This window comes from Mus caroli, unplaced genomic scaffold, assembly GCF_978045245.1.
Source record: "Mus caroli unplaced genomic scaffold, Mus_caroli_1 scaffold_12, whole genome shotgun sequence".
In the NCBI taxonomy this organism is placed as follows: Eukaryota; Metazoa; Chordata; class Mammalia; order Rodentia; family Muridae; genus Mus; species Mus caroli.
This window is the reverse complement of record NW_028227267.1, coordinates 36,072,033-36,085,930: the sequence shown is the minus strand read 5'-3', so window position 1 is coordinate 36,085,930 and position 13,898 is coordinate 36,072,033. Positions and strand designations below refer to the sequence as shown.

At 40.8% G+C, this 13,898-nt stretch overlaps 1 protein-coding gene across 1 annotated transcript; it reads left to right on the top strand.

Annotated features, from left to right (window-relative positions):
* The first annotated feature begins 1,190 nt into the window (after positions 1-1,190).
* On the top strand, positions 1,191-6,411 carry LOC147001728 (disks large homolog 5-like). Its single transcript, XM_085828561.1, has 5 exons — positions 1,191-1,236; positions 2,202-2,364; positions 3,494-3,625; positions 4,303-4,487; positions 6,098-6,411. The coding sequence occupies exons 1-5, from the start codon at positions 1,221-1,223 to the stop codon at positions 6,160-6,162; spliced, it is 561 nt and encodes a 186-aa protein (XP_085684687.1). The 5' UTR covers positions 1,191-1,220; the 3' UTR covers positions 6,163-6,411.
* The last annotated feature ends 7,487 nt before the right edge of the window (positions 6,412-13,898 follow it).

Genomic DNA, 13,898 nt, shown 5'->3' with positions numbered 1-13,898 from the left:
ATCTGACGACCTGAGAGACAGATTGGGCTTCTGACTACCCCACCATCCCCCCAGACACTTTGGAGCCTTGTCATAGTGATATTACATAGCTCAAGAAGGTAGACAAGACAACATAATAAATTTGGAAAGGCTTTACATGATTTTTCCACTATTTTACTGGAGAGTTTAAGTATCATTTTAGCATGCACTCAGCACACCCAGGTCAAGAAGGCAGAAGGAACAGATGTCAATGCCAAACAGATCCCCTCCTGAAATGATGGATCCATTAAAATTGAGGTTTCACTGGGCCAGAGGCCTTTCCATCCCCTATCCATCGCCTATCCATTATATTGAGTCTTAAGCATCTAATGAATACAGGATCATTATCCAATCTGGAAGAGTCTCAGGCCTGGAACTGAGAACTCAAAAAGGTAGAAACTGGAGAAGGGATAGGTAATGGGACTATGGAGCAGCAATTCAATGTCCCTGTAGGCCTTTATTCACAGATGCCTATTTTGTGTGGTTGTTTTGGAGACAGGAAGAATGTGGGATTTTATCTTTTGAAGAATGGATGTAAACTTTACAAGTTGATGCTCTCCCTGAATCTGCCTTCCTCTATTGCCAAGTACAAGGGAGTTTTCTTTGCAAAGAAATGGGATTGTAAAACAGAGATTTAATGAAAACACATGGCTCAGTATAGTGAAACAATGTGTCCTTCCAAGGCATGTGCAGACTAAAAAATATAATCCAACTTGCATAAAAGTAAAGGTGCAGGAGGATGTTTTTGGCCTCTGGGAAACAAGTCCTCCTGGGGAATAGGATTGTATGTTACATCAATACACCCAGAACTAAATTTATATTGAAGAAGAATCGCCCACATCCAATGATGCTAGAGCTTTAGATCCTATCACAGATGTGCTACCCATGCCATGGCCCTAAGAAAATCTCCCCATTCAAATCATTTGACTTGTAGTGAAGCAGAGAGAAATGTCTCATTTTGGAAGGAGAAGTTGCCAAGAGTTAACCCCTGGGTCAAAAGAGAGACTCCAGGAAAGGGCACTTCAGAAACTGGTCAAGATGGGGCAAGCTGGCAAGCAGGTAAGCCATGGACATTCCCAGTGACATCATCAGTAGTTACTTCCCTTGACAATCTCTTGTATCCAGGAGAACCTTAGAATCTTCAGTGATGTCACCAGTGTTGTGGTAACAGAGTTGCCTGTGAGGTATTCCATTAGATCCTAATGGGTTCCCAAGCAGGTATGTTGTCCATGCTCCTCGGGGTATTTTGGAGGGAGAATATAATACAAACTGAGACCAGATCAAGGCAGAAGGACACTGTCCCTCTATCATGTTGGGAGAGGGCAAGAAAGAACTGGTCATGGAGAAGGCACAGTGAGACCTGGGCAAGGTTGGGGGAGATACATGGGGGATGTGTGCTTCAGCTGGTCATTGCAGGAATACGGCGTTTGATCTGGATCCTTCAGATTCCTTAATGGTTAAGCCAGAGACAAGAATATCTGATGATTAGTTTTTTAGACAGTGTGGAATTGACAAGCCTGCAGTTGATTTGCTGAGAGATCTTTATTTTCCTGTGAATGGCAAATTATTCAAAGACCCAGCTCTATGAGATTAACAAAGTGTTGCTCTCAGGAAAGAGTGTTGAAGCACTCCATGCTGATATAGTTTCCTCTAGGTTACATAAGCATGTGATGCCAAGAACAGAGAGGTATATTCCCCTGCTCATGTATCAAGGTTTCAGACACTTTGGTATTGAACACGTATGATGTGGACTGATTCACAGTCTGGGGTCAGTGTAGTAGTGTATGAGCTCTCATTACACATTGTAAGAAGCCTAGAAAGGTGTTGGCTCATGGAAAGTTAGGGGCTGGTGTTTATTGTCTATTTTCTTGTGCTAAGAGGGATGGAATAAGTTGTAAGATATGAACTGAAAATGCCCTCCAAGTCTTCTTTCTGGAGCAGCTTATTATGAATTTCAGGCCTGGGAGATTGCAATAGGTTGTCAGGCATATGTTTAGTGATGGTGGATGGGAACAGGGACACAGCTGAGGAGACCAGCTTGAAGATAGCTTTCCTGCTCTTTCAGGGATTCACAGTGTCTCTAGATTTTCTTCTTCCTCAGGCTTCTGTGTGTGACAATGCATGGTTTCTGCTTTCCCTGCCCTACTTTCTATACACGTTTACTAGTGTTTATCTACTTACAGGGTCTGTTGTGAAGGCACCACCCCAAACTCCCAACAACAATGAGCAGGAGAAAAGAATCAAGAGGTTGGAGAAGCTCAAAAGAGATCTCCAGAACATAAAAAATGAGAGAGACAAACTCCAGGGAATCCTGGCCAAGTACTCTAACAAGGATTTGAATGACAGGTAGTCACTGTGCCTACTTCTTTACTATCTTGGGACCTTCCTGTTAAGCACAGATTCCCTCATAACAGGACACTACAAACCCAGGCTGTCCACATATCCAAACTCATTTGGCTGATTGGAGTTTCAACACAGAACTTGAAGTTCAGATAGTAGTGAGATGGGGGTCACAGGAATTTTGATGCCTCCAAAACTAAATCAGAGCCTTTAGCATGAATCACCATCTGGGGATGAAGGTAGTAATGTGTGAGCTCTCATCCTGCCTTTTAAGAAGCTTGCACAGGTGTTAGTTTGGGGGATTTGCTAGGTATTGTGTGTTTATGGCCTATCCTTTTAAAATTGATCTGGAGGTAATTTGGGTGCAATTGACCCTGCCAACAGCTGGAGTGGCCTCGTCCCACATATTACCTCTCAGTATGACGGGATTGGCTGCAGTTCATCACTGCTTTTCTCAGATTTTATTCATTATACTCTCAGATAATGCCACATCATTATATTTATTTAGCATTCTGATTGAGTGTAAGTGTGTGTGTGTGTGTGTGTGTGTGTGTGTGTGTGTGTGTGTGTGTGTTTGCTTATCATCTGGAGAATCTATGTAATGTGACAGGTCATTATGTTTTGCCTGACACAGTTTCTAGGAAATAACAGTGAGGAAGCAAGGAAGGATCATTCTGAACAGCACAGGACTTGACTTCTGTGCTTACATTCGAATCTCCTGGTATATGTTATAAAGGCTTTTCCCTGTAGATATGATTATGTCCTTTGGGAATTTTTGTAGTAATAGAGCCAAGGATTGCCAAATCCTTGTCTAAAAACAGGAGGAGAGTCATAGAGATTTAACGTGGTCCCAGGCCTGTTGCACAGATTCCAGGAAAGTCCGTTGAGAGCTAATCTATTATTTCAAGCCTCTTCAGTGAACTGAAGCAGGTGAGCTCCCTGCCATTACTTCCCTGTCTCTACTGGCCCCAGGCCAAAGGTAATAAATTTAATAAGCACCAAGTGGAACTGGTGACAAGGAGCTAGGTTGTGGCATACATGGGTTGGGGTAGTGCATGATTCTCCTTGAATAGAAATGATTCTTGTACCCTTGGTTCACGGGATTATTTATTCCTTGGGCCATGTCCTCCCACAGGATCAACTTTGAGACATTCATGCTTGAGATGCAACATGATCAGGTGATGACTGACCTGAAGAGAATGCCCAAGGACATCAGTGAGGCCTTGTACAAGTGCCAGGACTTGACTAAAGAAAATGAATATTACTGGTGAGTGACTAACATGGTCATGAAGCAAGAACTAGACACGGGATATGTCTGTCCATATGTGTCTTTGAAACAAAGTGAGGGCTCAGGTTCTATACTGTTTTCTCTAACAGGAAGCCTATCTCGTTTAAAGCAAGCCTGTAAGATTTTAACATCTTGTACTCTTTTTGGCAAAGTGTGTAGAGTCTGTGAGCCCCTCAAGTCATAGTCCTTTACAACTAAGTATCCTCAAGATAGAAAATGTTTACACCATGATGGAAATATTTATCACCCTTGAGCCTCTTGGGCTCTGAAATTAGATTCATAGATGAGGTTTCCCTGAGGAACATAGAACGACTGTGTGCTGCTTGGGTGTCTTCTCTCCTAGAGAAATTTTGCCCTATACCTAAAAACAGGTGGTTTTTTAATACTGTAGACATATAAGCACATATGGACCCCATGTTCCCTTCTGAGGGATACATGAGTGCCTGTTGGTGTCAGTGGTTTCAGAAGTACCTTGGGTTTTCTGGAAAGTGGCTGGCCTATGGATTTGACCTCTCTCTATGTGATGCTCCACGGACAATCTGGATACTTGTCTGGGGCTGTCTGGTTATCAAGGCTCATGACAGGGGAATGGTCCTTGGAGGAGTGGGAGGAAGATGGATATTGCCTGGAGTCATCATATTTTGTTTGTGGATCAGGTTCAGGAACTGCCACCTCCTGATTGAATCTAAGCTCATCCAGCTCAAAGTCAGGATGTTGCAGAAGGAGAACAGACAGCTGCTAAGGGAGCAGATTGCCTTTGAAGAATGCAACATAGAAACAAAAATACTATGTAAAGAAGGCAGCCAGAAGATCAAAGACAAATATAGCAGGCAAGCAGCAGGTAGGCTGAATGAAGCATCAGGGGCAAGTTGCCCTAATGTGTAAGCATAAACACAGTCAAGCCTATGCAACTGTCCTGAAACTTATGCAGGCTCTCTGCTATGTCCCATCCAGTTGTACAATTCTGTGATCATTACCAAGACTTTCTGTGTATTTGACCTTTTTTTCAAGAAATGTAATTACTGCCATGCCTTCTCCTCGTCCTCCTCTTCCTCCTCCTCTTCCTCCTAGCAATTGGACACCTCTAGTTGGCCACTATAAGGCAGAGGAGATCCTGGACCCCTTATACCATCACGTTATTGCTCTATGGTATGGAGAGGTGCCTCAGGATGCCACTTCCTGAATTATCTAGGAACCAGGTCCTCTGTACTGATCTATGGCAACTCACTCAGAGGGGCTTGTGCCCAGTCCCCTCCTAGGACAGTAGGGCAGCCTCTAATTTTAATGTTTTATAATTAAAGTCTTTAGTAAAAAGGAGTAAGTTCCACAATATACATATTTTAAAAATAAAAATTAGACTTCTCTGACTTTCTTGCATAAGTTAACCACCTAGACATTCAAGGTATATCTGATTGGCTTCACCAAGAGGATTCAAAAAATCCTACTCTGCATCCCTCTCCTGACATAGGTTTCCTTAGTATGTCATGGCCCTGGCTTTGCTTCAGTACAGATTCCCCCTCAGAGTTTTTCAGAGTGCTGCATTTCAGAACAATCATTGCATGTCAATTCACTAGCCTCATTTTGACTGACATTGGAGATGATTTTTATATCACATGAACTGCAACGTGTTGAAATGTTCCTGTATAATAACCATTGTTAACTCTTTTTATTGGTGCTACCAGGGTCTTCTGAGATGTGGCCAAGGTAGGTTTAGGAGCAGATTATATTTCAGATGTTCTTTGACCCCTCTTTCCTAGGACCTTGAATCTTGTGTGCCAGCTTGTCTGTGCAAGGCTTACACCATACTTGTAGAATCAGCAAGTATATGCATGGAAAATGTTCCTGACAAGGAAATCAGTACAGGCCAGGGCACACAGGCTGGGTTAGTCTAAGAGCCTTTTACACATCTTAGGTCCCAATAATTCCTCAAGTGACAGGAAATGTTCTGAAACATAGCCATCTTTTCATAGCGGAGGTTGTGTCTCTATGTGTGTGTGTGAGTGTGTGTGTTTGTGTACATTTGTGTGTGTGTGTCCTCTTGTCCATGGGTGTTTAGTATGTGTGTTTTGTATTTCAGTAATGGTAGGTGCTTGTTATAGTTGCTTCATTATACAAGTGTGTATTCATGTACTCTTTTTGTATGTGTGTGTGCATGTGTCTTTGAAGGGATGCAATTGTGGGTCTCTGTACATATACGTATGTAATTGTGTCTATATATATTCATACATTTGCTTGGTCATTAAACATCTTAAATGGTAATGGAGGAAATCTTTAATGAGAATTGTACTCTGTCAATTCATATTGCATTTTAAGAACCTCAAACATAGTAGCCCATCTTCATGCCTATCCACCTAGATCACTAGAACTAAAGAAGACAAAAAATGGTATAAAATCTGATATTCCAAAATTTGTAGATTGAAAAATACTTATCTGTTTTGATTTTATTTGTAGGAAAACAAATAATTGTGGTACCTGGAAGTAAGGAAAAGGCTCCTATGTCAAATCCATGTGCCTGAGAGTCAAAAAAAGCTGGCTAAGGCTTTGTGTTCCTTCTCTGCACTTGGTGAATAGTGATTGCCCACTGGAAGATCAACAACAGCACCAAAAACAACAACTTAAATAATGGACTTTGTGTGAATCTAAGGGGCATGTCTCTCTTAAAAAGAAAAAAAAATGGCATCTTCTAACGGAACTGAATATGTTTGCTATGTATTAGTCAGTTTGTTTCACTAGCATTAGAAAGGTATGAGGAAGAATTTATTAACATATCATCACCAATAAAAATTAAGGTTTTCAAAATTATTATTAATGTTAATTATTTATTTATATCCAGATCTCAGCTTCACCCTCCTCCCTTCACAATCCCTCTTTCCAGTGGCTCCCTGCTATCCACCCTTCCTACCCTTCTCCTCAGAATTGAGGAGGCCTCCTATGAATAACAACCAGCCTTGCATTATCAAGGTGCAGTATACCTAGGTGCATCTTTGTCTTTTCAGGCTAGATAAATCATGACAGTTAAGACAAGGGGATCCAAAGTTAGGCAATATTGTCAGAGACAATCTCTTCTCTAGTTTTACGATTCCCACGGGAAGACCAAGCTATGCAACTGTTACTTCTTTGGAGAAGGCCTAGGTCCATCCCACACATATTCTCTGGTTCAAAGTTCAGTCTCTATGAGTTATTCAGAGCTCAGATTTGTTGAAACTGTAGGTTATCAAGTGGTGTCCTTGATCACTGTGGCTCCTTCAACCCTGCCTCTCCCTCTTCCACAGAATTCCCCAAGCCTCTGCATCTGTTTCCAGAAGCTGCTGAGTGAAGGCTTTCTCTCTAACAATAGTTATGCTAGATCCATGGCTGCACATATACACGAATATCATTAACTATGTAGGGGGTGGGGAGGCTCCATTTCTTGGCATGGGTCTCAAGTTGGGCAAACCATTATTTTGTGCTTTCATAAAATTCAACTTCATCTTTTACCATGCACATCTTAAAAGCAAGAAAAATTGTGGGTCTAAGTTTTGGTGGCTGAGTTGTTGTTTCAGTCCCTCCACTGGAAGTCTTGTCCGGTTACAGGAGATGGCCAGTTCAGAATCCAGACTTTCCAATTTGAGTCTAGAGCCACCCTAAAAGATTCCTGGGGTTTTCCACTGTCCTGGGATTCTAGCTCTTCCCAGAGAGCCTCCCACCCCCAATACAGGTGCTGCTATGAAGAGAGGTATGCAAGTGTTCCTGTGGTATGGTAGAGCATCATTTACATATATGCCCAGGCAAAGTTCAACTGGGTCTTGAGGTAGAAATATTTCCTGTTTTCAGAGAAAGCATCAAGTTGATTTCCAATATGGTAGGACAAATTTGTACTCCCTCTAGCAGCAGTGTTATCCTTGGCACACATTTTCATCAGCATGAGCTGTCCCTTGAGATTTTTACTTTATCCATTCTGAGGCCTGTAAGATCTCAGAGTACTTTTGATTTGCATTTCCCTGATGATGATGACTAAGAATATTGAACATATCTATAAGTGCTTCTAGGCCTAGTGAGATTCTTCTGTTGAGAATACTCTCTTTAGATCTGTACCCAACTTTAAAATTGGGATAAAATTTTATTTAGTTTGTAGATACATAGTTTGGTGAGTTATATAAGAGTTAGTGAAGATCTTTTCGCATTCTGTAGGTTGCACTTTTGCCCTTTTGATATTACCTGTGCCATTGTGAAGCTTTTCAGTTTTATGAAGTCCCATTTATTAAATTTTTGCTATAAGTGTGAGACCTGTTGGCATTCTGTACAGGAAGCTGTCTCCTGTGTGATTGTGTTCAAGGTTATTCCTCCCTTTCTCTTCTATCAGATTTAGTATATCATGTTTTAGATGAGGTCTTTGATCCAGTTGGACTTGTGTTTTGTGCAGGGTGAATAATATGGGTGTATTTTCATTCTTTAACATGCAGTCATTCAATTAGACCTGAGCCATTTGTTGAAGATGCTTTTTTTTTCCACCCCACTATACAGTTTTAGTTTCTTGGCGAAAAATTAAGTTCTCATCAAGGTAAGGGTATTTGCTTCTGGGTCTTCAGTTCAATTCCATTGGTCAAACTTTCTATATCCGTGCCTGTAGCACTTTGTTTGGTTGCTATTGCTCTCTAGTAAAGCTTAAATCAAAGATGGTGATGCCTCCAGAAATACCTTTACTGTAGGTGATTGTTTTGGTTTTACAGGGTTTTGGTATTGTTTTGTTTTTTGCTTTTGGTGGTGTTGGTTGTGGTGGTATGGTTTTTTGTTTGTTTTTTGTTTTTGATTTTCTTTCTTTTTTTTTTTTTTTTTGGCTTTCCATATTGAGTTGTGTAATGTCCTATCAAAGTCTGAAAAGAATTGTGTTGGAAATTTAATGGATGTTTTGCACTGAGCCTGTAGATTGCCTTTGGTAAGATGTTCACTCTTACTATGTAAATCCTACTAATCCATGAAAATGGGAGATCATTTCATCTGGTGATATTTTCTTCAATTTCTGTCTTACAGGTGTGAAAATTCCTGACATAAAGGTCTTTCATTTGCTTGGATAGAGTTACACCAAGATATTTAATATTATTTGTGGCTATTGTGAAGTGTGTTGTTTCCCTAATTTCTTTCTCAGTCCAATAGATGGTAGGCAACTTTATGATGTACCACTTGCTCAATGCTATATACATGTGCTGAAGAAACCTAGTTGTTAATTGGAAACATCTAATACATATCCTTGAAAGACACAACAGACTTTGTTTGATAATGAGTGTCTTTAACTCTAGGTTTAGACATTGGTATTCTTGTGTTCCACGTCTATAGCTAGGACTATAGATACTATCTTCAAAACAGTAAAAGAAAATGAATATAATGAACTCGTGGGATGTCACAATAGTGACGGTGATTGCAACCAAGCTGGAGACCAGAATTTGATCTCCAACAATTGAAAGACAAGAGTAAATTGATTCACAACTTATCTTTTAGGCTTCACCCAAGTGTGGGGGCAACAAGCACAGAGATGGATACAATAATTCATAAGTGTATAAACAATGCACAACATGATAAAAATAGAGGGCACATGCCACAATTTATGGATTATTATACCATAAAAACCATTACATTGACCACTATGTATGTGTCTTGTGAAGAGATTCTAGCCTACATCAGACTCTCCTGTCCTTATCCAAGTTTCTCCTTCCCTTCCACTCTGACATACCCAAATGGGACTCACCTAAATTCATTGTCTATTGCTAGCAAATAGGGTTTAACGTGAAGGCACAGGACACAGTACTAACCTGATGCTGAGCCTTTGCAGTCAATGCATCCTGAAAGGCTTAGGATTTACCCATCACAGAAAGAGTCTTCAAAAGTAGCTTTGAATTACACTCTTTCAAAGACATGATTTCTTCCCCATGCTAATATCAATCTTCTGAGTTTAAAGAAGCCCCACACCCTACAGAAGGGACACTTTAACTTCTTCAATAACTGAATTTGAAGTACTAAGCCAGAATCCTAAAGGTTCTGTGTAATTCCAAAGCTTGAAAACTACCTGAAATATGGCATGAATAGCTGGACAGACATTCATCTGGAGGCATCTTCTCTGTCAACTTTTCAGGATGAAGAGCAGGGCCTTGTCCTCTACCATACTCTGTCCATCACAATAGGTTGACACTTTTCCTAATGAAACTGTTCATGCTAAGATGTAATCTAATAGCTTACATAATTTGGCACAAATCATCCCACTACACATTAAGGCAGGACACCATTTTCTGACCCAGACTGGTAACACTTAAAGAAAGAGACTCTAGTTAATTCTGTTTCCAATGATATACAGGCTACTCACAAGCAGAGTGGCATAGTTTCCAGTATTCCTTGAGATGAACCTTAGGAGTGCTTCCTAAAAAGGCTAGCATGTTCTGGTTTCAAAATCCACATTGAAATATGCAGCTACCTATGAGTTAAAAAACTCTTTAATTCCAATATCTTTGCAGATAATGCATAAATGCAGGGCTATTCAGGCACTGTCTAGGAAGCTAAGCAGATCACAGAAAGAGTAACAAGAGATCTAGGATTTGTTACAGGCTTGACAACACAATGAGTTCAATTTATCTTATAACTGTCAGCCTGCCTACAAAGATACTGTGGTTTCTGAAAAACAAATAAAAATTACCTCTTGGATTTTCCAGTGTACACATAGCTGCCCCTGAAATTTAGTCTGCCTTATGTGGAAATGAGCCATGAACACAGACAGGTATACTTAAGAAAATCCTGTTTCCTGGTTGACTCATAAACTTCCAAGATCTGCCACCTGAAGCAGATCTGCTAATGTTTCAAGGACCCTGTTTGGTCAACTCATTGTTAATCTCCACCTTCTGGGGACCTGAAAAAGAGTAGTGGCTTCAAGAATGGTGGAAACCTTAGACCTTTCTCAGTCTCCTTGCATGGATTATCAGCCCAAATAGGGTGAATGTAATAAAACAAATTGAGCATTTTCTACCTTCATGATCCACACTGAAATTTGGTGTGAACTCTCAGCAGAGTTCATGACCAACAGGAGCACCTGGCCTCCCTTCTTCCCAATGGCCCTTACTGGTGTCCCCCTCCATTTTTTCTATTCTCTTTTCTAATCTGAACAATCAGCCTTGGGAACTCAGATTTGGGGTATTTTGCCATTTCATTCAGAATCTGTGTATTGCCTATGTCTCCCTTTAGGACTCTGTGAATCAGCCTGAGTTCTTATTAGAGCTTTTTCCAGCTCTGCATCAGCAGATACCCATGGGAGCTTCTGGCCCCCCAGGCAGGTGATTTTCCAAAGCTCAGATAAGAGACATGACTGTGAACAACACCCTGACTCCTGCAGATGGATATCTGATGAACAAACTCCATGACTAGTTGTACAAGGAGGTCTTTGGGACTCCTCCAAATCTCCTTGCACTGCAGCTTCCCCTACAGTTTAATGGGGATGCCTTACATATTCAGAGGATCAATCCAGTATCAACAAGTTGGCAACATACTAGCATCCAGAAAGGCATGGTCCAGGAGAATCTGAGAGTCCTACATCTTCATCTGAAGGCTGCTAATATAACACTAATTTCAAAGCAGCTAGGTTGAGGGTCTTGACACAATGTCACATCTACTCCAACAGTGCCACACCTTCTTATTGTGCCAATAGGACAAAATGCAATGCACATACTAAGAAAACATCTTTACCAACCCTATATCTGATAGAGGGCTAATATCCAAAATATACAAAGAACTCAAGAAGTTACACTCCAGAGAACCAAATAACCCTATTAATGAATAGGGTACAGAGATAAACAGAAAATTCTCAACGGAGGAATCTTGAATGGCTGAGATGTACTTAAAGAAATGTTCAACATCTTTAGTCATCAGGGAAATTCAAATAAAACTGATCCTGAGATTCCACTTCACAGCAGTCAGATTGGCTAAAATCAAAACTCAACTGACAGCTGATGCTGGCAAAGATGTGATGAAAAAGAAAATTCCTCCATTTCTGCTGAGACAACAAGTTGGCAAAAATCACTTTGGAGATCAATCTGGCAATTTCTCAGAAAGTTGGAAATAGTTCTACCTTAAATGCAGCTATGCCACTATGGTGCATATAAGCAAAAGATTCTCCAATACATTAAAAGGAATATGCACCAGTATATTAATAACAGCCTTATTATATAATAATCAGAAGATGAAAACAACCCAGATGTCCCTCAACAGAGGAATGGATACAGAAAATATGGTACATTGTACAGTGGAATACTATACAGCTATTAAAAAAAAGACTTCATGAAATTTGAAGACCAATGGTTGGAAGCTGAAATATCATCTTGAGTTTGGTATCCCAGTCACAAAAGGACACACATGGTATGTACTTTTAATAAGTAGATGTTAGTCAAAAAACTGCATGGAATGCTCATGAAACAATTCACACACAATATGTAACCCAGAAAGAAGGAAGACCACACAAAATGTGGATGTTTCTGTCCTACTCAGAAGGGGGAAGACAAGAATGTTTGGAGATAGGAGGAGAGAAGGATCTGGGATGGAGAGAAGAGTAAGAGGTAAGAGTGGGCTGGTTCAGATATGGGAGGAGATAGGGGAGAAGTACAGAGGGTAACTCATTTGAAAGGAGGTCTGTAGCCATGGGGGAGGGGGAAGTGTTTGTAGCCACTATAAAGTCCCAGATGCCAGGGACCCAAGAGATTCCCAGGACGCAACATGGAGGACATTAGCCTAAATACCAAACAAAGGGCAGGTATGAACTATACAAACCATATTCAGTGAATATGCATGGCCACAGTTGAAGAGTGGGGCCATTTAGCTGCCTCAAAAATACTAATTCAGAATTACTTCTCTCAAAAGAAAATGCAGAGATAAAGAAAGGAGCAGAGATTGAAGGAAAGGCCACCCAGAGACTGACACACCTACTGTTCCATCCCATTTGCAAACACCAAACTCAGTCAATATAGCCAATGTGAAAAAATTTGGCGCTGACAGGAACCTGGTCTCTCTCTCTCTCTCTCTCTTTCTCTCTCTCTCTCTCTCTCTCTCTCTCTCTCTCTCTCTCTCTCTCTCTCTCTCTCTCCCACAGGGGGATAATCTTTTTGTCTTGCTTCCCTAAAGAGTGTAACAATGATAGATAACATATGTATCAAGTTAGGATTATGGGCAATCAGGAGATGTTTCAGTGTATCAGTACAGAGCAGTGCTTCTCAACCTTCCTTTTTTTTTTAATATTCTTTTATTATGTATTTTCCTCAATTACATTTCCAATGCTATCCCAAAAGTTCCCCATACCCCCCAACTTACCTACCCACCCATTCCCATTCTTTTGGCCCTGGCATTCCCCTGCATTGGGGCATACAAAGTTTGCAAATCCAATGGCCTCTCTTTCCAGTGATGGCCGACTAGGCCATCTTTTGATACATACAAGAGCTCCGGGGTACTGGTCAGTTCATCATGCTGTTCCAACTATAGGGTTGCACATCCCCAAAGCTCCTTGGGTACTTTCTCCAGCCTGTGAGCATCCACTTCTGTGTTTGTTACCCCGGCATAGTTTCACAAGGGAGAGCTATATCTGGGTCCTTTCAGCAAAAGCTTGCTAGTGTATGCAATGGTGTCAGCATTTGGAAGCTGATTATGGGATGGATCCCTGGATATGGCAGTCTCTAGATGGTCCATCCTTTCATCACAGCTCCAAACTTTGTCTCTGTCACTGCTTCCATGAGTGTTTTGTTTCCAATTCTAAGAAGGGGCACAGTGTCCACACTTTGGTCTTCATTCTTCTTCAGTTTCATGCGTTTAGCAAATTGTATCTTTTATCTTGAGTATCCTAAGTTTTGGGCTAATATCCACTTATCAGTGAATACATATTGTGTGAGTTCTTTTGTGATTGTGTTACTTCACTCAAGATGATGCCCTCCAGGTCCATCCATTTGGCCAGGAATTTCATAAATTCATTCTTTTTAATAGCTGAGTAGTACTCCATTGTGTAAATGTACCATATTTTCTGTATCCATTCCTCTGTTGAGGGACATCTGGGTTCTTTCCAGCTTCTGGCTATTATAAATAGGGCTGCTATGAACATAATGGAGCATGTGTCCTTCTTACCTGTTGGGACATCTTCTGGATATATGCCCAGGAAAGGTATTGCTGGATCCTCCGGTAGTACCATGTCCAATTTTCTAAGGAACCGCCAGACTGATTTACAGAGTGGTTGTACAAGCTTGCAATCCCACCAACAATG

Excerpts from the sequence above, each read along its gene's own strand:
- LOC147001728 (XM_085828561.1), top strand. Across the intron at positions 2,365-3,493 it reads AACAAGGATTTGAATGACAG|GATCAACTTTGAGACATTCA; the intron begins GTAGTCACTGTG and ends GTCCTCCCACAG. Across the intron at positions 3,626-4,302 it reads AAAGAAAATGAATATTACTG|GTTCAGGAACTGCCACCTCC; the intron begins GTGAGTGACTAA and ends TTTGTGGATCAG.